The 23,952-nt window shown below is 34.7% G+C and overlaps 1 protein-coding gene across 3 annotated transcripts in view; it reads left to right on the top strand.

The window, feature by feature from the left end:
• The window catches only part of ATRNL1 (attractin like 1), a 740,683-nt gene that overhangs the window by 40,288 nt on the left and 676,443 nt on the right, over window positions 1-23,952 (top strand). For all 3 annotated transcript variants that reach the window (XM_043475348.1, XM_043475346.1, XM_043475347.1), the window contains 4 exons: window positions 932-1,140; window positions 14,262-14,436; window positions 17,722-17,809; window positions 21,450-21,705. In XM_043475348.1, coding sequence (XP_043331283.1) covers window positions 932-1,140; window positions 14,262-14,436; window positions 17,722-17,809; window positions 21,450-21,705 — 728 coding nt within the window. The remainder of the gene's footprint in view (window positions 1-931; window positions 1,141-14,261; window positions 14,437-17,721; window positions 17,810-21,449; window positions 21,706-23,952) is intronic.

Genomic DNA, 23,952 nt, shown 5'->3' with positions numbered 1-23,952 from the left:
GAGAGCTACATTTTCATAGTCCGTCTTATTGCAGAAACTGTGCTGAATGCTTTATGTACAATAAGATTCTTTAATTCTCTTCACATCAGTTCTGTCAAGTGAGTATTTTCCCCATTTTACACATGAGAAAATTGAGGCTTAGGAGATAAGATAAGTGGCTATATACCACTGTCTCTTTAAAATTAGAAAAATAATATTTCTGAGTGTCTCTTATTTCTAACTCTCTATGCAAATTTTTGTAGAAGTCCAAGGGTGAAGTGAATTAGCCAGAGATGCTTTTGGTTGTTTTCATTAGCAATGACCACAGAAGAATTTGATACAGTTTTTTATTTGTTTGTTTTCTTCAGGAATGTAGAAAATGATAACCGAGCATTTTTCATGAGGAATAAAACATCCTAAATATCCTTGAATCAGCAATTTGTTATAGAATTTGTTTATATCAAGCATGTACACAAGGGAGAATAAATATACAGTAAAATATAATCAGTTAGGGAGGCTTAAAATAAAATCTGATAAACACCTTTTAACGTCCACCACAGTGTTTAGGTGATAGCAGGCTATTTAAGTATCATGTAAGCAGTTTATGTCTTGGCTTCTCTTGCTGTTTCATGTATTCATGACCTTATTTTTTTCCTATAAAGTGTACTCATGCCCTATAAAGCATTTGAGTACTTGAATATTTACCAGACATTGTGCTGTAGTCTTGGAAGCAGAGTAAGCTCATTGAATGAACTGAGGCCAGTTGAAGATATGTATACCTGAATCACCTTAGGGGTGAAAAGGTACAGAGTAAAGAATTGGAGTCACGTTGTAAAACTGTGTCAAATGAAGCACATGGACACATATAACATTTATAAAGTTAACAAAATACCAGCCCAGATTATTTTTCCAGTCATCTTAAATTTGAATATATATGAATTATATTTTACAGAATCAATTCTTGTCCTAATAATTGCTCTGGTCACGGGAAGTGTACCACTAGTGTCTCTGTTTCAAGCCAAGTGTATTGTGAGTGTGATAAATACTGGAAAGGTGAAGCTTGTGATATCCCCTACTGTAAAGCCAATTGCGGCAGTCCAGATCACGGTTACTGTGACCTGACAGGAGAGAAGTTGTGTGTCTGCAATGACAGTTGGCAAGGTAAGTGGCTTTTAGAACATATAGTCACGTACCTAATATATTAATACAAATAATACCTACACTCATTTGCTGTAGTTTGCACACCCAAATCTCATATATTTGTTTTTAGAATTTCAGTAATAGTCAACTTCTTAATAATTTGCTTCTTCATAAGGCTTCCCTGGTGACTCAGATGGTAAAGAATCTACCCGCAATGCAAGAGACCCAGGTTCCATCTCAGGGTGGGGAAGATCCCTTGGCGAAGGGAATGGTTATCCATTTCAGTATTCTTGCCTGGGAAATCTCATGGACAGAGGAGCCTGGTGGTCTGTGGTCCATGGGGTTGTAAAGAGTTGGACATGACTGAACGACGTTCACTTTTTTCACAAAATCAGTAAAGATTTTGTCTACGTGCTATTATGAGAATCAAGTATAAGTTATAAATGAAGGTCTTTAAATTGTAGATGTATGATTATTGATCTTTTTAAATTTTTTGATGGGTTCAAAAGATTTGGTGGCTTGGTTAAAATTAACACCTGGTACATCGAAATTTGATTTATAATGGGTAACATGAATAGCATATTGCAAAAATAGATGCTTATCTTGGAAGGTACTGGACTATATTAAACTTCTTTCTTAGGAAAGACTGACCCCTTGTGGCTATTTTTAAAAGAACATAGAATATTTTAAAAAGTTTTTCAGTTGCTGTGGCAAAAGAAGTAAGAAGAATTAGGGAAGAATTGCTAAATAATTTTTATCAACATGTATTATTAAACATTAAATTTAGAGTACATTGACAAGTTGTAGCTCTAAGTATTTGGGTATAAAATCATAAATCTTACCATTGTGGAATTAAGTGAAGAGATAGGTCCTATTTTCTATAGGGCTGGCCTATATAAAATATATTTATACATTGGGCTGGCCAAAGCATTCGTTTGGGTTTTTCCCTTATGATGTTATAGAAAAATGCCAGCGAACTCTTTGGCCACCTCCAGTACTTACCTACTGAGAGCTTGCTTTGTGCAACTTACATTTACACATTAAGAATCCTGTGTATTAATCCTGTTGATGGGGGAACTTTGACTCAAGAAATACATAATGTAAAGTTACATGGTCATGTGTAGCAGTAGTAGCAGTAGTTCCTATCAGACTGAAGTAAAAACCAAAGAGAATGTGCTCCTTATATTTAACTTTCCTCCGACAAATTAAAAAAATGTTGCTGAGTCTGCTGAGTAGTTATTTGGAGGAATTATTTTAGGCTTTCCATAAATTATGCCCATCTTTAACACATGTTATTTCATTAAAAAATTAGTTACTCCAACCATATGAAATATCAGTGATTGTTGAGTTGCATTTGATTCCCTATTATGATTATGACAGATACAAATTTCTCAGTGTTTTTAATTATAGAGGCATGTATTTTGTTGAGTGGCTATTTTAATAATTCATGGCCTTTCCCTTAAAAAGTGCCTTGAGGTATCTTTTTTTTTCTTTCCATTTCTTAAATAATGTCCTTTTCCCTGGAGAGACTAGTAAGTACATCAAGAATATATTTAAGCTAAGGCCTGAGAAATAGAAGTATAGCTTATATGCAAGGTTTTTTTCTAACTTGTCTTCATCTGCTATTAGTCCCCAGCTCATCTCAACAGTCTTAAAAGCAAATGAGAAATATATTTGTAAAATATTCTCTACGAACATCTCTGTCCTTTGTTCTTTTCTTCCATCATTAAAATACTTTATTTTCTGGGTGTTCTGTAATATAAATCTGGTTGAAAATGTTGTTTTTCTGGCTCTGTTTATTGGCATTTCACATTTTATTATTCTTGTCAGGAGGGCCTGAAATCATAAAATTTCTTGACTCTTAAATGTCTAAAAGCAAGTGGAAATGGGGGAGCAAATCCTGGGTATGTTTACTTTTAAAGCAAAGTAATAATATGAAGTGTATATATATATATATATATATATATATATATATATATATATTAACACATACACATGTATACATATATTTTTAAAATGAGAATAATGTGAAAGTGCTTTATAACTTATAAAACATTATATAGAAACCAGACATTTGTATACCGTTACTGCTTCTTAGTAATTAATTTATCTCTGATGAATATTTTATGGGTAGTGCTTGGTGAAATGGATATTTTGCTTCTTTCAAAACAGATGATATATAGTCTGGTTTCTTTGAGCCTCAGACCTGATCCCTAATTTTGTATTTAAGGAAGCAGAGCTTCAAGTAGCTATGTGTTCTCCCCTGCCCCTGCCCCCAGTCAACTCCCTAATCAGAGTGGCTCAAGGTTGCTGTCTTACATAACTTTAAAAAATCAGAACCCCTGGAAGTCTTTGGTTTGACTGTAAGCAACAGAAACAGTTCTGGTTTCCCTGAGCAGAAAAGGCAGTTATTGGGAAGTATGTCAGGGACCTCTGCCTCCCAGGATTTGTTCTTGCCTTCTTTTTGGTGATAGAATTCACTGAGTTTGTAGCTCTCAGCACATGGTCTTCAGCTGCATACCATATTCCTCAGCCTTCTTTGTATCTAGCATGGTTATTACACTGTTAGGTCAGTAGGATATGAGTAGAATTGCTGTGTGGGAATTTTACATCACTGAGATCTTTTACAATGGCTGGTAAATGGCAGTAACTGTGGTAACTAGTAGCGCTTGCATATTTGCCTGTAGAATGTGTTTTACGAGAAAAGAATTAACTTTTAGCTTATTTAAGCAACTTACGTTTGGTTGTCTTAACCTGTACTCTAATATAAAAGGATATTGGGTAGCTCACAAAGGAGATGGGAAGGCTGTAACAACCTTGGTTGGAAAGGGGTAGGTGTAACAGAAGGCTAGTGGGTTGGTTCCCAGCAAAGATGTAGCCACAGAAAAGTTTGATTAGGATATTCCTGTCTCCACCACTGGATCCTGGGGTACCACCCCTGGTGTCCTTACTGTGGATACTGCATGCTACAGGCTTGGGTAGAGAAGTTCTAAACCCTCCCCAATTCTTTGTTATCACTTATGAAGATTTGAAGGCCTGCTTAGTAATATCTACTTGACTAAATTTAGGTCTTACCCCTACCTTCTGAATTGTGTGGGAATAGATTTTGTTTCTGAACACACTTCACACTGTTAGAGATTTTCCTAAATGAGGAAGGGGGTTCAGATGATTAGAATCTTCTAAATAAAGAAAAAATACAAGTAAAATATTTTTAAGTATAGATTGTTGCCATAATTGACGAGGAATGTATTGAACAGTTCTCTCATGTCTGCTCAGAAAAACTATGCGATGTGGAATAGATGGTAGTAGTCAACAGGTAGAAAAGATAAACCAGCAGGCTTCGGGGTACAATTCTTAGTTTATTACCACAAAACATTCCCTCCCCCAATTCTATGGAGTTGAAAAACAGATTACCAGGTTTTGTATAAAAGGTCATTACTTGGACATTGAAAAATCATCCCCGGTCCTTTCCTATTCCAGAATATCCTGTTCAATTCTGTCATTTAGTCCTTCTAATCCTATTCTTTATGAATATTCAGTATTCCTTTTCAGTCTAGTTCAGTCATAGTTCTCAGGTAAGGATTGAAGTTGGATGTTTTCAGCCTTTTAGATTATTGATTAAAAGATGGTATCTTAATGTGTAAGTCAGGTAATTTGATATTTTCTGTAGTGTCTCTGATTCTTTAAAGTTGCACTTTGTTTGGATTTATTTCAGTTCCTTGCATGTTCTTTGTCCCTAAATATTTCAAGGCCTTTCTTATTTCTGCACTTCCTCCTTCATACCCTTAACATTCTCAGGTCAGATACTCCCATTAGATGCTTTCATAGCACTGCATCTTTTAAATTTGTAGCACCTACCACATTTATGTTTGTGTGATTCTTTGATTATCTTTCCTACTGGAATGTAAACTCCATGAAGTAAAGAGTAATTATGTTTTGATCATCTTTATATCCTCAGCATCTTCTATAGTGCCTGTTGTATAGTAGGCACTCAAATTATTTGTTTTCTTTTTTTCTTACATGATTGAATTAGAAATGTTTAGTTTGCTTGTTTAGTGATACGTGGATATTCAAGTACAGATGTTTTAGTAGACTAGTACTCTAATAAATTATGAAATTTACTTGAAAAAACAATTTTAAATATTGAGGTGAACATTTGAATTTGAGCAGTCTGGTCAGGTATTTTCTTTCTGTCCTTTGGTTTTAGATTTTAATATTTGCCATCGGGTGGCAGTATTGACTACCAAAGCACGCACTTAAGACTCCATGGCATTTTTCAAGTTGTAAAAACTTGATGATTTTGTTTTAGAAAAATATGAAATCTTTTATCTCAGATCCATGAATATTTTATCATAAATTTTTTTTCAGGGTTATTCATGTAACATATTAGGACATAGTTACTTTAGGATAGTGTGTATAAGTACACAGCATAACTTACATTTTCCTTTAGAAATTTAATGAGAAAGAAAAGAGACATTTAAACTACACTAAAATTGACTTTAAAATTTTTTGACCTTAGGTTAAGATCAGGTTGTCATCAATTGATATGAGGGAGACTTTAGGAGGAAGATCAGTTTGGATTTGGTATGTTATGTTTGAGATATCTTTTAGACGTCTTAGAGGAGATGTTGAAAAGACAGTTGGAGTTTAATGGAGAGAGGTCTGTACTGTTTGGGGCTGACTGGCTTAAAAATATTAAATTGGAAATAATTGATGATACTGAAAGCCATGAGTTCAGCTGAGATCATGATGGAAGGGAATAGAGAGAGAGAATGGAACAAAGGACTGAGTTGTGGCTTACAACAAGATTCACAGACTATTCTGTGCTAGACAGAGGGTCCTTATAGAAACTTAGCTAATGCAGAGAAACTTAAAACCAGTTATTTTATTGCCTCTGGCTTAGACAGGTAGGATAGACAGATCCTGTCCTCAATCCCAGCTCACTCTGTATTTATCATTTTCCACTAATCAGAACCGTCTGTAAAGCTTTGTTTCAGGCCTTTCACAACACAAAAACAGTAATTGGAGAGCACTGATCTTTCCTAAAAGAAGGACAGTTCCTTTTCATACTGTTATAGCATCATTGACCTAAACTGTGAGAACCACGTATTCTTGGAACAGATCTACTGTAGTGATTACCACTCATACAATTCATTGTTTTATAAAATTCAGATATTGTCAGAACAGCTGTGGACATTTAAACTGCACTAAAATTGATAACTGTCCTTTGGAGATTGGTTTTATGGGCCTTGAAAATGTTTAGAATACTTTGGATACAGAACCCAAATCAGATTTTTCTAACGATGTTAGAAGATAGGACGATTGCAGCAGTGTTATCTCATTTTGCCTTTTATTGTAGAGAATTTCAGATGCAGTGCCCATATTAGATCACAAGACTATTTCTGGAGTGATTACAGTAAGTTACATGTACCGCTCTTCACATCTCCCTTCTCAGCATATTTTTTTCCTTTCCTATTAGCAATTCAATTTCTTCTTGGGCGATTGCCTTTCACTCATTGTAAGTAATCTTGATGGGATTATAAATCCATATACCTATCTATTTTAAGTGTAACTTTTCAGCCTCTTTTAAAAATTCTTTGAATTTCCCCATATTTTTTCAACAAATTCCCATTTTTCCTTAATTTCCCTGAAACTGGTTTCTGTGGCTTACAACCAAAGAAATCTGATACACCACACCAGAGATAGTATTAGAGGACAATATGTATTTTCTGTTACTAGATTTATTTAAAATACCAAAAGTTCAGTATAGAGTTGTTTATAGAAATGCAGCTTAACGAATTGTGTTGATATAGCTGAAAGTTAGCAATGTTTATTTAATATTTCCTGTTGAAAAACTACAAAAAGAATAAATAAAAAACTTGTCCTTAGTATGTTTCACCTTAGTAGTAAGATAAATATTTTTTTCATGATGTCATAGATTAAATTTGAATTAAATGTATGAGCGAAAACTGTATCAAAAAGAAGTCTAAAACTCTGGAGCATGATTTTTTTCCCCCAAACTCTTGTTTGACTGGGTTACTTTGCAGTTTCTTTCTCCTGCTTTAAATGATATAAAGGAACTCTATTCATACTAATTTTTTTTTTCCTCTGAGAAATCAAAGCATGCTGTTAAAATGCCAGTCGCTTGTTAGGAGAGAGAAAATTTTACTGCTTGATTTTCCATCCTGCATCTTTGTATAGAGCCTTACAGTTTTTCTAGTAACATCAGAAGTTAGTATATAAATCTATTCATAAAGTTAGGGGACCTTCCAGGAATTGCTGCTTCTCTCAGTTAAAGACTTTACATTTATATCATTCTTTATGGAAGAAAAATTATTTTATAAAATTTTTCTAAGGCACATAAAATTTTTGTACTGATTTCCATGATCACATCAGAGACAGATTCCCTTAGAAAAACTGTTCCAGTGCAAAAGAGAGAAGGAAGGAAGAATGTAATTCAGTAATTCTGGAATTGCTTTGGAAAAACTTTCAAAACTTTCTAGTATTTTATTCTGGGTTTTGTCCTTTGCAATTATTTCTTAATTGGATTTACCTGTGATTATAGAAATGTTTTAGTTGTAATTTTACTGTTTTCTTTTGGCATGTATATTTATAATACCTAGTAATGCTAGGCTTCATTAGCATATTTTGCCTGTAGACTTAATTATACTTAGTTTCCTTGTATATTGAAATGAGAGAATAAACTTCATAACAGTAATATGTTTACTATTATGAAGCTTTCATAGTAGTATTCAATATTAAGTACAGTTTCATTCAACCTTACTTTATTTACACAGGATTCTATGTTCTCTAAGTAAAATCTCCATGATTAAAATGAAGTTTAGAGAAGTTATATAATTTGTCCAAGATTTCATGGCTAATAAGTGGGAAAGCGAGGTTTGACTTCATTTTAATCTTTTGTGATCCTAAGGATATTTTCATTCATCCGTTCATTAAGTGAATACTGAGGCCAGTCATGTAGGAGTTGTAGGCCATCTTTAGGATTTTTATTTTTAGTGTGATAGGAGATCATTGAAAGGTTTTGAGGGAATTGATGAGTAGATTTATGTTTTTAATCATTCTGGTTGTATTGTGGAGTTGAATGTGATAGGGAGAGAAGAAGAATAGAAATAAGAAGACCAGTTTGGAGACTATTTCAGTAATCCGGGTGAGACTGGATGGTGGCTTGGACAAGGATGGTAGTTGTAAAGGAAAGGATCTGTGTGTAGAGTCTGGTAGATGTTTATAATTGGTAAAGTAGAGACACTGAGACACCAACCAATCAGCAGGATCCTGGATAAGCCATACTGTGTCAGGCATTACCCCTTCAGTTGTCTTCTGTGAAGAGTCTGGATTATTGCAGAGAGGGGCCAGGGCACCTTGGAAGGGGAAGGCCTGGTACCAGCAGCATCTACTTAGTGAAGTATTTCCATATTTTAACAGTTGGAAAGGCTGTATTCCTACATTCCTAAGGAATGTCAGTCCAGGATTTGTTGGATATGGATATGGGAGAAAAAGAGAACTCAGTCGCTCTAAGATCTGTGTCCTGAACAACTGGGTGAATGGGAGTACTGTTTACTGAGATGGTAAACACAGGTGAAGGAGCAGATTTGAGAGGGAGGCATCAAGATTTTAGGTTTGGACATGTTTGAGATGATTATGAGACATCCCAGTGGAAATGTCATGTCAGTTCAATTCAGTTCAGTTCCTCAGTCAAGTCCAACTCTTTGCGACCTCATGGACTGCCACACGCCAGGCTTTCCTGTCCATCACCAACTCCCGGAGTTTACTCAAACTCATGTCCGTTGAGTCAGTGATGCCATCCAACCATCTCATCCTCTGTCGTCCCCTTCTCCTCCTGCCATCAATCTTTCCCAGCATCAGGGTCTTTTCAAATGAGTCAGTTCTTTGCATCAGGTGGCCAAAGTGTTGGAGTTTCAGCTTCAGCATCAGTCCTTCTAATGAATATTCAGAACTGATTTCCTTTAGGATGGACTGGTTGGATCTCCTTGTAGTTCAAGGGGACTCTCAAGAGTCTTCTCCAACACTCCAGTTCGATAGCATCAATTCTTTGGTGCTCAGCTTTCTTTATAGTCCAACACTCACATCCATACATGACTACTGGAAAAACCATAGCTTTGACTAGACTGGCCGTTGTTGGTAAAGTAATGTCTCTGCTTTTTAATGTGCTATCTAGGCCGTTCATAGTTTTTCTTCCAAGGAGAAAGCGTCTTTTAATTTCATGGCTGCAGTCACCATCTGCAGTGATTTTTGGAGCCCAAAAAATAAAGTCTGTCACTGTTTCCATTGTTTTCCCATCTGTTTGCCATGAGGTGATGGGACCAGATGCCATGATCTTAGTTTTCTGAATGTTGAGTTTTAAGCCAACGTTTTCACTCTCCTCTTTCCCTTTCATCAAGAGGCTCTTTAGTTCTTCTTTGCTTTCAGCCATAAGAGTGGTGTCATCTGCATATCTAAGGTTATTGATATTTCTGCCAGCAGTCTTGATTCCAGCTTGTGCTTCATCCAGCCTGGCATTTCACATGATGTACTCTGCATATAAGTTAAAGAAACAAGGTGATAATATATGTAGGTAGTTTAATTTTGAGTCTAGAATTCAAGAGAGATTGTAAGGATGGAGATATACATTTGAGAGGGATCAGAGTATAATTCTGGAGAAGGCAATGGCAACCCACTCCAGTATTCTTGCCTGGGAAATCCCATGGATGGAGGAGCCTGGTAGGGTGCAGTCCATGGGGTTGCTAAGAGTCTGACACGACTGAGCGACTTCACTTTCACTTTTCATTTTCCTGCATTGGAGAAGGAAATGGCAACCCACTCCAGTGTTCTTGCCGGGAGAATCCCAGGGACAGAGGAGCCTGGTGGGCTGCCGTCTATGGGGTCGCACAGAATCGGACATGACTGAAGAAGCGACTTAGCAGCAGCAGCAGCAGAGTATAATTCTACTTTGGGTTATAGAATAGCCTCAAAAATTTGTTTCTCAGTAGCCTGTCACTAGTGCCAAAAGTTACATCATTAGAAATTCATTTTTGCTCTTTGGATTAACCTGTGGAAAAGGTAGCATGTTGAATATTTATGAAAACACACTGTAACTTGAATTAGTTTAGTACATCTTTTTCAAGAGAGCTGTAATCTGCTTACCTTGAGGAGATTCCCATATTGATGGATGAAAGTTATACAGGGAGAATTATGCAGAGATATTCCATAAGTGTCCAGATAATAAAGTGGTGGATTTTTCATGGGTGTGTTTTTATGAAATGGGAGTCTTGGGTGGCCTTCAATGATATTTAATGGGTGGTGGAGCCTTTGTGTGTATAATGCATTCTTTATAGCTATTTGTGTTTTTAACTAACATTCAGTACATAAATTTACTCTTTTAATCATTTTAGTTGTAGAGTACAGAAAGCTACAAATTAAGACATCTAATTTTCCTTAAACTTTTAAGTCATATTCATAAATCTTTCATTCTGTATATAAGCTTATTAATTTAGAGTAAAATAATGACAATCTGTAGAGTTTGGCTGTTAACCATTCCTTCTAGAAGTTATAGAAAATACGGTAGTAACGAAGAGAGGAAAAAGTTGCTGTTTTACATAGAAAAGTAGATATTCCAGATTGCAGAGTAAAATTTGTAAAATCTCTAAAATCCAATTTCTTGTACTAAATAACAGTATTTATCTTACATAAGTTAAATAAAAAATTTTAGTCATTAGCATTCAGTTCAGTTCAGTTCAGTCACTCAGTTGTGTCCGACTCTGCGACCCCATGAATCGCAGCACGCCAGGCCTCCCTGTCCATCACCAACTCCCGGAGTTTACTCAAACTCATGTCTGTCGAGTCGGGGATGCCATCCAGCCATCTCATCCTCTGTCGCCTTTTCCTCCTGACCCAATCCCTCCCAGCATCAGGGTCTTTTCCAGTGAATCAACTGTTCGCATGAGGTGGCCAAAGTACTGGGGTTTCAGCTTCAGCATCAGTCCTTCCAATAGTTTCCTACAGTTGCTGTAACAAATTACCACAAACTTGGTGTCTTAACGGGGGCTTCCCTGATAGCTCAGTTGGTAAAGAATTCACCTGCGATGCAGGAGACCCCGATTTGATTCCTGGGTAGTGAAGATCCCCTGGAGAAGGGATTGGCTACCTATTCCAGTGATTTGGGGCTTCCCTTGTGGCTCAGCTGGTAAAGAATACGCCTGCGATGTGGGAGACCTGGGATTGATCCCTGGGTTGCGAAGATCCCCTGGAGAAGGGAGAGGCTCCCCACTCCAGTATTCTGGCCTGGAGAATTCCATGGACAGTCCATGGAGTCGCAAAGAGCCAGACACGACTGAGTGACTTTCACTTTCACTTTGGTATCTTAACATATACTTATTAATCTCTTGACATTCTGGAGGTGAGAGGTCTGAAATTGGTTTCACTGAGCCAAAATCAAGGTGTTGGCAGGACCACACTCCTTCTGGAGGCTCTTAAGAAAGAATCTGCATCTTTGACTTTTCTAGTAATAGAGTTGCAATGCCTGCTTTCCTTGGCTTTTTCCCCTTCTTCCATCTCCAAAGCATGCAGCACAGCATCTTGCTTCAGTGGTCCTGTTGATTTCTCCATCTGTAGTCAAATCTCTCTTAGAAAGGCATGTGTGATTACATGAAGAGCCCACTTGGTTCGTCCAAGATAACTCCCCAGCTCAAGATCCTTAATTATATCTACAGAGTCCCTTTTGCCAGGTAAGGTAAGAGTCATAGGTTCTAGTGATTAGAACCTGCTTTATCTTTGAGGCTCATTATTTAGCCTACCACAGGCTTGCTCTGAACTATTTTGTTTTAGTGTGGACTTCATATATGTATTATTGATTTAAATATCTTAAGAAGTTTACATGCCATTATTCTCTATCAACCTCTGCCAGGCAAAACTACGTATTATTTGACTGTTTCCAACTCTGTGCCTTTAGGCGGTAGACTTGTTTTTAACTTTTTCTTTAGAAAGAGTTTCAAATTTATAGTAACATTGAAAGAACAAGGATTGTACAAAGAATATACAAATGCCCTTTACCCAGATTAACCTATTATTAACATTTTATACTTTTTAGTTTATTATTCCTGACTTAAATCTACATTTTTCTTTTAAAGAAAACAGCATTTAGCATTCAAACCAGTAGGTATAACACTTATGTATAATGCCCATATGATCTTACTTCTTTTCAGTTAAATTAGGAGGTTGGCAAACTTTTCTGTAACAGACCATATAGGAAGTATTTTTGACTTTGTGAATTGTATGGTCTCTCTTAAAACTGCTCAACTCTGCCAAGTATGGCAAACGCAGCCTTCAGTAATACTTAACTGAGTGAGCTTACTGTGTTCTTACAAAACTTCATTTACAAAAACATCTATTGGGTTGGATTTTGCTCATGGACTGTTGTTTGCCAACCTGAGTTAAATGAGGTCTCAGTGGTTTAGAATTGTAGTTTTAACTTAAAAAAAATCAACATGTTCCTTTAATTTCTTTGTTTACTAAGGTGTAGTTCATTGACTTTTCACTTAGAAATGGTAAAATTTTCTGTATCTGATTTAAAAGATTTTTTTGTTATCAAAGAGGTGATCTACCTAATTTTTACCTGAAAAATACAGACTCATAGAATGTAAACCTTGAAAAGGACTTTGAAGATGAATGAATGAATGCATGGGTGAGTGAATAAATAAGCAAATAAAAACTGTAAAGGTTAATATTTCTGAAATTAGGGTCTGTTTGAATGTTGTAAAATTTTGTGATTCAGTGATCTAAAACTTTTTTGATAAGAAATCATTGCTTTCATAATTGTGTAAAAATGCTACTTGATTTCAGTGCCAGCATTTGTGTTGACTGTTGAGTTAGGACCAAGTAATATTCTTATTATAGGCTAAAAGGTATAATAAAATGTGCTGATACTTTTGTGATAAGTTGAGGTCAAATGATGTTATGGTCTATTTTATAAATTAGGTTTGTAAATAAATGGTAGATGAAAGAAAAGTGCTGTGAGAATTGTTTTGTGAAAATAATACAGTATCTTAAAGTTGTGTAAAAAAGGTGCTGTAGCATTAATACCATTTTCAACTGGAGTCTAATGAATTAACTTTGAGCAGAACAACATCATCCATCATTTTAACCAAATATTAATTTTACTGATTTTATAAGCTTCTTTATGAATATAATTTAAAAGCTTATGTTGGTTTTATATTTATAAAATAACTTTGAACATAATATATTTCTATTAGTTTCATTAGAATTAAAATAGTTTATGAGCCCTTAAATTTGATGAAAATAAATATATTTCCGTTAGGAGCATTCCTTCCATAACTGAAGTTTGAGAAACACTGATCTAGTCTAGTCGGCTACATTTTACAGATGATGAACCAAGACTCATGAGCGACATAGTGAATGTGGATAGGAAAAGACAGTGTTTTCAACTTGCAGTATTTAAGTTATCCTGTACTCATTAATTTTTTTTATTATGCATAATAATTTTTTTTAGTTTGTGGACAGTAAACCTCCCTACCAATGCCAATTTTGGTTGTTCTTAATAAGAATGCTGCTAAGAAAAAATGTAATTTTTATTTTTGTGTTTCTTTAATACAGTTGTAAACAGAAAGTGCTACAATTTATAAATGCTTTAATTTCTGTTTTTTAAAAAATTAAATATTTATAATAAGCCTTAGGAGATATTTCTGTCTTATAGATGAAGGCTTGATGGTGGCAGAGGGAAACAGACTTTCCCAAGATCACACTTTTAGTGACAGAACTGGGTTTTGAATACTTTGTTTTCCATTTTCCATTCTAATATTCAAGTAGAATATTAGCATACTAAAATAAATCTGAAATTTATATTATTAAAAGAATTCTTTCAAATCGTGATATATATTTGAACATACTCAAGTCTAATTTGAGTTTATGATTTTTTTTCCTCCTGTAAGCATTACATTTGCTGTTAGAGTTTTTCCTGTAAGTTATATTTCAGACTATTTATTATATATATTATATTTATTAATATGATGAGCATTGAATTCTTAAATTCTCTTAACCCATATGTTCTATTTCTGTAGTTGAAGGTCTTTGTTTAATGCACTGCATTGTTTGATTTTTCTTTTAAATAGGTCCGGATTGTTCTTTGAATGTTCCTTCCACTGAGTCTTACTGGATTCTGCCAAATGTTAAACCCTTCAGTCCTTCCGTAGGTCGGGCTTCCCATAAAGCTGTTTTACATGGGAAATTTATGTGGGTGATCGGTGGATATACTTTTAACTACAGTTCTTTTCAAATGGTCTTGAAGTAAGTTTTTTCCCCATATTTTTGCAATCTATTTTTTAAGCTGGGTATTTTTGGATAATGAAGACTATCCTAAATGTCTTATTGCTATGCCGATTTATGAATGGTTTTCTTTGTAATAGTATCTGTTTTCCACATGGGACTGATTCAAGAATATATAAACTCAGTATATCCAAAAGTTATTTGTCACTGTGCATATATGTTTGTTCTATGTAGACATTTCATTAACTTTCTAGAGTGCTTTTATTAAATTCTGAATAAGAAAGGATTAGCTTTAAATAAGGCCAGGCCAGGCCTATATTGGCCTTTGTGAATCCTGGTCACCTTTTATTTTTTCAGAATGAAGTATAATTACTTATATAAGAATACTTTCAGTTTTTTCCTCAAATTTTAATTTGCCTAAACTTTTACTCTGCATTTACTTTGCAAACTTTTATTGGTAGTGTTGTAAGATAGGTTACTGATTTACTGTGGACTCAATGAAGATTGTCCTTTGCATAATTGGATGATAAGGAGAGTTGCATGGATGCCAGCTTTATCTGATTTTTTTCATCTGGTGATTGTATTTTATGAACTATTCAATAACAATAAAAGAGGGAATAAGAATAATTTGATTATCAGTGTTGTTTTCAGGGGTCATATTCATAACATGTAACGACTGGTGCAACTTGGGCATCAAGCACTCGGAAATGTCCTTGGACAGTGTACCATATGGTGTATGCCCCAAAAGGGTTGCTATATTTAGCAGATAAATATACAGGACACCCAGAAAAATCTGAATTTCAGATCAACAGTGAATAATTTTTTAGTATGAATAGGACTTTTGTAATTTTATTTTTCAGTTTTATCTCGAGTGTTGCATGGATCATACTTATACTAAAAATTTGTGGTTTATTTGAAATTCAGTTTTAACTGGGCATTCTGTATCTATAAACCCTATTTGTGAATATATTAGCCCTATTAATTTAGGAGATTAAAAAATTCTGTATTTAAGAGGAGATTGCTTTAAAACTATGATTGAGTATGACCAGAATCAAAGTGTAAAATAAATTCTGAAGAGAGGGAGGAAGAATTTTAAGTAAACATTTAATACATGAAGGATAACAATATCCTTCAATATCCTGTAGCAATGAAAGATAAAATATAGTAGAAAGAACTGAAAGAGAATTGATAGGATTATTAAGATATGCAAAGAACTTGAGGAACTGAGATTTAAATGTGGAAAAGAAAAGGAAATTAACCATGATTCATGAAAATGAAAAGTTTGTGAAAATAGAGTCAATTTTGTATTAAATTGTGGTATTTGCAAAGTAGAGTTGTGAAGACAGTATAGTTGTCAAGGAAACTTGGAAATCTTAAAAGTTTGTGTACAAGTTAAATAGCACATTTTAAATTAAGTGACAAATTTTGCTGATATTTTCCTAAATATATATTTTCTATTTGAACCAGATAGTTTATTATTTTTTTGTCTGAAACCTGTTTCTTTTGGTTACAGTGTTTATTTAGTTTTGTAGTAAACTAGAGGTATAAGATTAGAAGTAACTTTGTTGCTGTTTTCACAGGTTAGAGAATGTTTTTTCATTATTCTGAAGGCGGTTTAGTTGTAGGTAAGGATGTTTAAAAAGCTTTTTAGAAGTGATGGTGTCAGTAATAAGTTGATTAATCTTCTATAATAGAATTTAATTGAGGTGTACATGTTACATTTAAGACAAATTATTCAGTAAATGATGTAAACGTTCTGTATTAGTGTCTATTAGAGAGTATTTTACAGGATATTTATTCATTGACATTAGTGAAAATTAACTTGTCATCATGGGCATAGCAAATTGTTTTGAACACATTATGTGCTTAGTACTTGGGATATGGAACATCTCAGGTGACTCAGTGGTAAAGAAGCCATGTGCAATGCAGGAGATGTGGGTTCGATCCCTGGGTCATGAAGATTGCCTAGAGAAAGAAATGGCAATCTACTCCAGTATTTTTGCCTGGGAAATCCCATGGACAGAGGAGCCTGATAGGCTATAGTCCACGGGGTTGCAAAATTGTCAAACATAACTTAGTGACTGAACAGTAACAGCTTGGGATGTATCAGTGGATATGATGAATGTTCTGTCTTTGTGAAGGTAGTGAGTAAAGATAGACAATTAGAAAAAAAATGTAAGTAACGTGATAAACAAGTATACAGGACTTCCCAAGTGGCTCAGTGGTAAAGAATCTGCCTGGCAAGCAGGAGACTCGGGTTTGATCCCTGGGTCAGGAAGATCCCCTGGAGAAGGGCATGGCAACTCACTCCAGTATTCTTCCTGGGAAATCGCATGGACAGAGGAGGCTGGCGGGCTACAGTCCGTAGGGTTGCAAAGAGTCGGACGTGACTTACCTGCCGAACAACAGCAACACAGTGAATTATGTCTATGCACACATATACACAGATAGATACAGATAGATAGCAAAATAGATAGCTGCTGCTGCTGCTGCTGAGTCGCTTCAGTTGTGTCCGACTCTGTGCGACCCCATAGACGGCAGCCCACCAGGCTCCCCCGTACCTGGGATTCTCCAGGCAAGAACACTGGAGTGGGTTGCCATTTCCTTCTCCAATGCATGAAAGTGAAAAGTGAAAGTGAAGTCACTCAGTCGTGTCCGACTCTTAGCGACCCCATGGACCACAGCCTACCAGTCTCCTCTGCCCATGGCATTTTCAGGCAAGAGTACTGGAGTGGGTTGCCTTTGCCTTCTCCAAAAATAGGTAGCAGGGGTAAGAAATTAGGAATGCTGAAGAGGAGGGGGTTGCAGTTATAAATGCAGTGGTTAAGGTAGACTTCATGGGAAAGATGAGAACTGAGCAGATTTGAAGGAGGTTAGACGGTGGTGGTGCAGTTATCTGGAGGCAGAGAAAAGAGCCAGACAAAAGCCTTAAGGTAGATGCTGCTTGGAGATTTCAAGAGGCAACAAAGGGGCCCCTGTGACTTTAAAAGTGTAGAAGAGCTCACTATTGTTTAGGTTAATTAACTGGTTCAAATGATTAAGCTGAACAGAATAATTCCAGTAATAAATAGCCTAGTCAAGTTAATGCATATTACATATTTAGATGATTGAATCCTAATTTAGAGTAGGTATATGTTGAATGAGTCTTTATTAAAAATTTCTAATATGGTATATGAAATTATGAGTTTATTTGTAATTGTTTTTGAACTTAATGGATATTTAAATATAAATAAAGCATATGCAAATTAAAAAACCTAAAATGAATCTTAGCTTATGAAGTTATATTTATTTTCTTCTTGTTTTTAGTTACAATTTAGAAAGCAGTATATGGAACGTAGGAGCTGTATCAAGGGGACCTCTCCAGAGATATGGGCATTCTCTTGCTTTGTATCAGGTATAGATCCTGCTTTAAATATTAATCTTTTTTTTTAAATTAGCCTTAGAGAAAAAAATACTAAATCTCAGATTTATTTCAAATACTTAATGAAAACAAGAGATCAGATGAATCACAATAATTTGAAGTGTCATAGATTTTTTTATACTATTTTAGTAAAAAAATAGATTTTAATGCTATCCTTCATCAAACATGGGGAGAGAAGATTGAGTTTTTGTCCATGACTTTATACCTTGTCATCAGATCAATCACTTAAAAATTTTTGATAAAATACACATAGCAGAAGTTTACCATTTTAACCATTTTTAACAGTACAGTCCATCCGGTGGCATTAAGTACATTCAAATTATTGTACAGTCATTTCCATTATTTCCAGACTTCTTTTCATCTTGCAAAACTAAAACTCTGTACCTACACAGTAACTCCACATTTCCCCCCTTCCCCAGCCCCTGGCAAACCACCCTTCTGCTTTCTGTCTCTGTGAGTTGGACTGTTCTAGGTACCTTATATAAATGGAATCATACAGTATTTAATGATTAATAAATGACTGGCTTATATAATGACTAGCTTATTTTACTTGGCACAATGTCCTCAAGATACATCTGTCTTATAGCACGTGTCAGAATTTCCTTCTTTTTAAATTTTTTTTCACTTCTTTTTTTTAAAGGCTGAATAATATTCCACTGTATGTATATACTACATTTCGTTTATCCATTCATCCATCAGTATATACTTGGGTTGCTTTCACCTTTCTGTCTAGTATCAATAGTGCTACTGTGAACATGAGTATGCAACTATCTGCTCAAGTCCCTGATTTCTGTTCTTTTGAATAGATAGTCAGAAGGGAAATTCCTAGATTTAATGGTAATTCTATTTTTTTTTTTTTAAGAACTGCCATATTGTTTTCCTCCATTGAACATGCTATCCTCCATTGAACATGGGGAGAAAAGAAGATTGAGTTTTTGTCCATGACTTTATACCTTGTCATCAAATCAGTCACTTAAAAAATTTTGATAAAATACACATCACAAAAGTTTACCATTTTACCATTTTTAACAGTACAGTCCATCTAGTGGCATTAAGTACATTCAACTTGTTATACAGTCATTTCCATTATTTCCAGACCTCTTTTCATCTTGCAAAACTGAAACTCTGACCATTTTCTGTTCCTTCCAACAGTGCACAAGGATTCCAGTTCCTCCATATCCTTGTTAATACTATTTTCTATTTTTCTTTCTTTCTTTTTTTTTTTAAATAATAAAATTTCTAGCACGTGTAAAGCACTATCTCATTGTAGTTTTGATTTGTAGTTCCCTAATGATTTATGATGTTGAACATCTTTTCAAGTGCTTATTGGCTATTTGTATGCTTTCTCTGAAGAAACATATATTAAGTCTTTTGCCTGTTTTTAAGTTTTTTTTTCTTTTTTTGCTGTTGAGTTGTAGGAGTTCTTTATATATTCTGGATTTTATCTCCTAACTGGATTTATGATTTGCATATATTTTCTGTCATCCTGTGGGCTGTCTTTTTACTTTGTTGATAGTGTCCTTTAATGGGCAGGTTATTAATTTTGAAATAGTCCAATTTATCTGTTTTTTCTTTTCTTGCCTGTGCTTTTGGTATCATTTCCAGTTTTGTATGAAGGTTCCAATGTCTACACATCTTTGCCAACACTAGTTACTGTCTTTTTGATTATAGTCATCCTAATGGGTATGAAGTGGTATTTTATGTTTGATTTGCCTTTTGCTGTTGACTACAAATGTTAGTAGTCGTGTGATTTTTTTTGGTATTTGTATTTTTTTTGAAGAAATGTCTGTTTAAGTTCTTTGCCCATTTTAACATCATTGAGGTGTCAGAGTTCTTTATATGTTCTAGATACAGGTCCCTTATCAGGTGCATGATTTGCAAATATTTCTTCCCGTTCTGTGAACTTTTACTTCCTTGGTGGTGTCTTTTGAAGCAGAGAAGTTTTGAACTTTGATGAAATCCAATATATATACTTTTTCTTTGTTGCTTGTGATTTTTGTGTCATATCTAAGAATATGTTGTCAAATCCAAGGTCATGCATATTTAGCTTGTGTTTTCTCTAAATGTTCTATAGTTTTTTTGGCTTTTACTTTTAGGTCTTTGATCCATTTTGAGTTGTTTTGGATGATCTGTGCAGTAAGGATTTAGGTTCAGTCTTCTGCATGTAGCTATCTTCTTTTCTTAGCATCATTTGTTGAGGGGACTAGTCTTTCCTCATCGAATGGGCTTGGCACTTTTGTCAAATATCAGTTAGCTGTAAGGATATGGATTTTTTTTCTGGACTCTCATTTATGTTGATTTATGTGTTTATTTTTTTTCCAGTAGCTTGCTATCTTGATTACTTTTGCTTTGTAGAAAGTTTTAATGTTGAAAAGTGTTAATCCTCCAATTTTATTCTTCTTTTTCAAGGTTGTTTAAATATTCTGTATCTCTTGCAATTCTGTATGATTTTTTGGAATCAACTTGTCAGTTTCTACAAATCTGAAATTTGAACTGAGATTGCATTGAATCTGTAGATCAGTTTGGAGAATACTGCAATCTCAACAATATTAAGTCTTCTGATCCAGGAACACAGGATGTCTTTGTATTAATTTAGATTTTTTCAGTTGTTTGTAGCTTTCACAGTATAAATTTGGAGTTTCTTTTGTTAAATTATTCCTAGTTATTTTATTCTTTTTGATGCTTTGTAAATTGAATTGTTTACTTAAGTTTCATTTTTGGATTGTTCACTGCAAGTGTATAGAAATATAAATTGATTTTTTGGACATTGATATTTTATTCTGCAGTGTTGCTGAAGTCAGTAACTCTGATTTTTTATTTCTTAAGATTCTCTGTATACAAATTCCTGTCATCGACAAATAGAAATATTTTACTCTTCTTTTCCAATCTGGATGCCTTTATTCAGTTTTTGCATTTTTGCTCAGACTAAAAATCTTGAGTACAGTGTTGAATATAAGTGGCAAAAAGCAGGCATCTTTATAACTAACCGTGGTGAAACATCCAGCCTTTTATCGTTAAATACAATATTAGCTTTGCGTTTTTCTTAGGTGCTCTTTATTAGGTTGAAGAAATTCTTTTCTCCTTCTAGGTTATTGAAATAGTAATGATTTATATATCATTCATTTCAATCACATATGGTTTAATCACATATGATTTTTATAATTTATAAGTGCTCTAAAGTATCTGCTCATAGCCATGAGAAGTGGTAATAAAAATGTACACCACATAATATACACAAATGTGTCTACTTTTCTGGTGAACAATGCTTGATGGAAACGGTGAATGAGACTAGCACAAGGCGGTACAAATAGATGGTAAAATTCAGATGTAACAACTAGGGACTTAACAACTAGGATGGTTAATTAGCCATATAATTTTTATTAAAACACCTTAAAGTAACTTTCTGAAAGTGTGGCTTTCCCCCCTTCTCGTAATTAAAAGAATTAATCATCATTGCTCATGTGTTCCCATTTGACTTTTTACACATAAGAACTATGTCTTATGCATGTTGTGAGCAATTACTAAAATTTAATGTATAAACATAGTCTTTAATTCATGTATCTTGATAATATATAAATATTTTGTGTATTAACATACGTTTTTTAATTTACAGGAAAACATCTTTATGTATGGAGGCAGAATTGAAACCAGTGATGGTAATGTCACGGATGAATTGTGGGTGTTTAACATACACAGTCAGTCGTGGAGTACAAAAACTCCCACTGTGCTTGGACACGGTCAGCAGTATGCTGTGGAGGGACATTCTGCACACATTATGGAGTTGGATAGTAGAGATGTTGTCATGATCATAATATTTGGATATTCTGCAATATATGGTTATACAAGCAGCATTCAGGAATACCATATCTGTGAGTTACTTTGAACATATAGCTATACTCTTTTTTTTAATTGGTTGAGAATATTTTTATCTTTAATAGATAATTTGAATTATCTATTATTCAATAGATATATAAATATCTATTATATATTATTATCTATTCAAATAATATTAATTTGAATTTATCAAAATGATTAGTTATTTGAAATTAGAATTACAAGCCAAGAATTAGTATTTTTTAATATAAACTTTTAAATTTTGTGTTAGTATTGCACTATAATATTTATTTTCTTAGCTAAATGTGTGGATATGTTATATTATAGACACATTTTCTAAGGATTGAGAATGTGTATTTTTAAATATGAGAAGTTCCAATAGATGGTGCTATTTCTTTGGATTTTACTTATGAATTGAGAGCTAAAATTAACCCAGTTATCTTTACTATGCATTCCATGACTTCAGGATTTTTCATTTTTCAGGGTTTTGTTCCTAATCTTATTGCAGTATCTCTGTGTATGTATTACTCTTCTAAAGTAAGCTTCCCAAGGATCGTCTTTCGGCTTCTATGAAAGATGATATCTGGTGTGTGAAGGTGACTGGGACAATCATATATGACTTTCTCTACTATACTCTTAAATATTCTAATTTATTTTTCTGGTACTTTCTTTCTTTGAATTCTTTATGACATTTTCAAAGAGTTGTAAGCTTTTTTTCTCCCCTTAATTTGTCTACAAATATGTATATACTATGGTTGCTATTTAGATTCAAGAACATACTCCATTTCTAGTTCTGGCCAGAATTATGAACTCAAGCTTCTGGCCCTTTTGTGTGTAGATAACTGTATTCAAATATTTAGAGTCCTTGTGCAGTCTCAGTGAGAAGTCTCATTTGCTGTTAGCAGCAACAGGAGAGAGCTTGTGTGTGCAGGAAAGGACTCCCTCCTGAAACTCCACTGTTTCCCCTGCAGTCCTTTTTAGTGATCCCTTCTTTTTCATCTCAAAGTACAGCTGGGCTAGAGTTGATATGTATGTCCTCTTTACCTCTTATTGCCATTTCCTGTTTTTACTCCATTCTCCCTGAAATCACTCAGCTTTGAATCTTATGTCATCAGACTGTACCACCTATTACTTCTTCTTACACTCCTCTGTTGTTCCTTTGGTCACTGTGCTTAACTCCTGGAAGAATATAGCCTCTGGCTCACTGTCTGTGTCCCACATACGTTAGTCAGGTGTATTAACATCCAATTAAATACTTCTGGCCTCTCAACTTTTTTGATCTCTCTTCCAAAGATCTTGCCTTCCATCCTTTGGTACCCTTGACTCTGTGTACCTGCAGTGAATCCCGTAATTTCCACTTCAGATATCTTACTCTTCAAGTGCTACTGATGTTTCCAGCTTACTTCCAAAGAGGATCCAGACTGATAGTTCTTCACCCTTACCTCCGTAGTCCATTGAGCCTCCTGGCAAGTTTTCAGTCTTCCCCGCCGCTGCCCTCTTTGTACTTCTCACTTACCAAGTTTTAAGTTCATAATCCCCACTCTCTCTACAGCTCTGTTTCATACATTTTCCTCTCCCTTAAAACTTGCAACAGTTCACTCCTCATCATTACTCTCAGTTGATGACTTTATTTTACTGAGAAAATATAGGAACTCTAAAGAGACTTCTGGTGAGAGGAACATTTTGGATGTAATCGTTAATAAGAAATGTTACATTAAAAAAGCCTGTGTACATGCCTTATTGTCACAAACACTCATGCCCGCGATGAAGCAGATGTGGGTGAGTCATGCTCATTTTTCACATGGGCCCCAGAGTTGTTTAAGCAAGAGTTACAGATTTTCTATGTAAAAAAAAGTTGTTTTTTAAATTTTGTTTTGAATTTTTGTTTTTTTTATAGTGTTCAGGGAATATTGTGGGTATTATTTCTCCTTTTTGTAATTTATTCACATTTTCTTTGGAATCCAGTTTTCCTAATTGTTCCACAGATAGTTGAAAAGGAGGTAAATCCTATTATATCAAGATATAGCATAGGTTGTTTTTGTTGTTCAGTCACTCAGTTGTTTTCGACTTTTTGCAGCCCCCTGGACTGCAGCACACCAGGCTTCCTTGTCTTTCATTATCTCCCAGAATTTTGGTCAGATTCACGTCCATTGAGTGAATGAGGCTGTCCAACCATTTCATCCTCTGTCGTCCCCTTCTCCTCCTGCCTTCAGTCTTTCCCAGCTTCAGGGTCTTTTCTAATGAATCGGCTATTTGCATCAGGTAGCCAGAGTTTTAGAACT

The sequence above is a fragment of the Cervus canadensis genome, chromosome 8 (genome assembly GCF_019320065.1).
Source record: "Cervus canadensis isolate Bull #8, Minnesota chromosome 8, ASM1932006v1, whole genome shotgun sequence".
Classification (NCBI taxonomy): domain Eukaryota; kingdom Metazoa; phylum Chordata; class Mammalia; order Artiodactyla; family Cervidae; genus Cervus; species Cervus canadensis.
The sequence above is the reverse complement of the archived record's forward strand: the minus strand, read 5'-3'. Positions and strand labels throughout refer to the sequence as shown.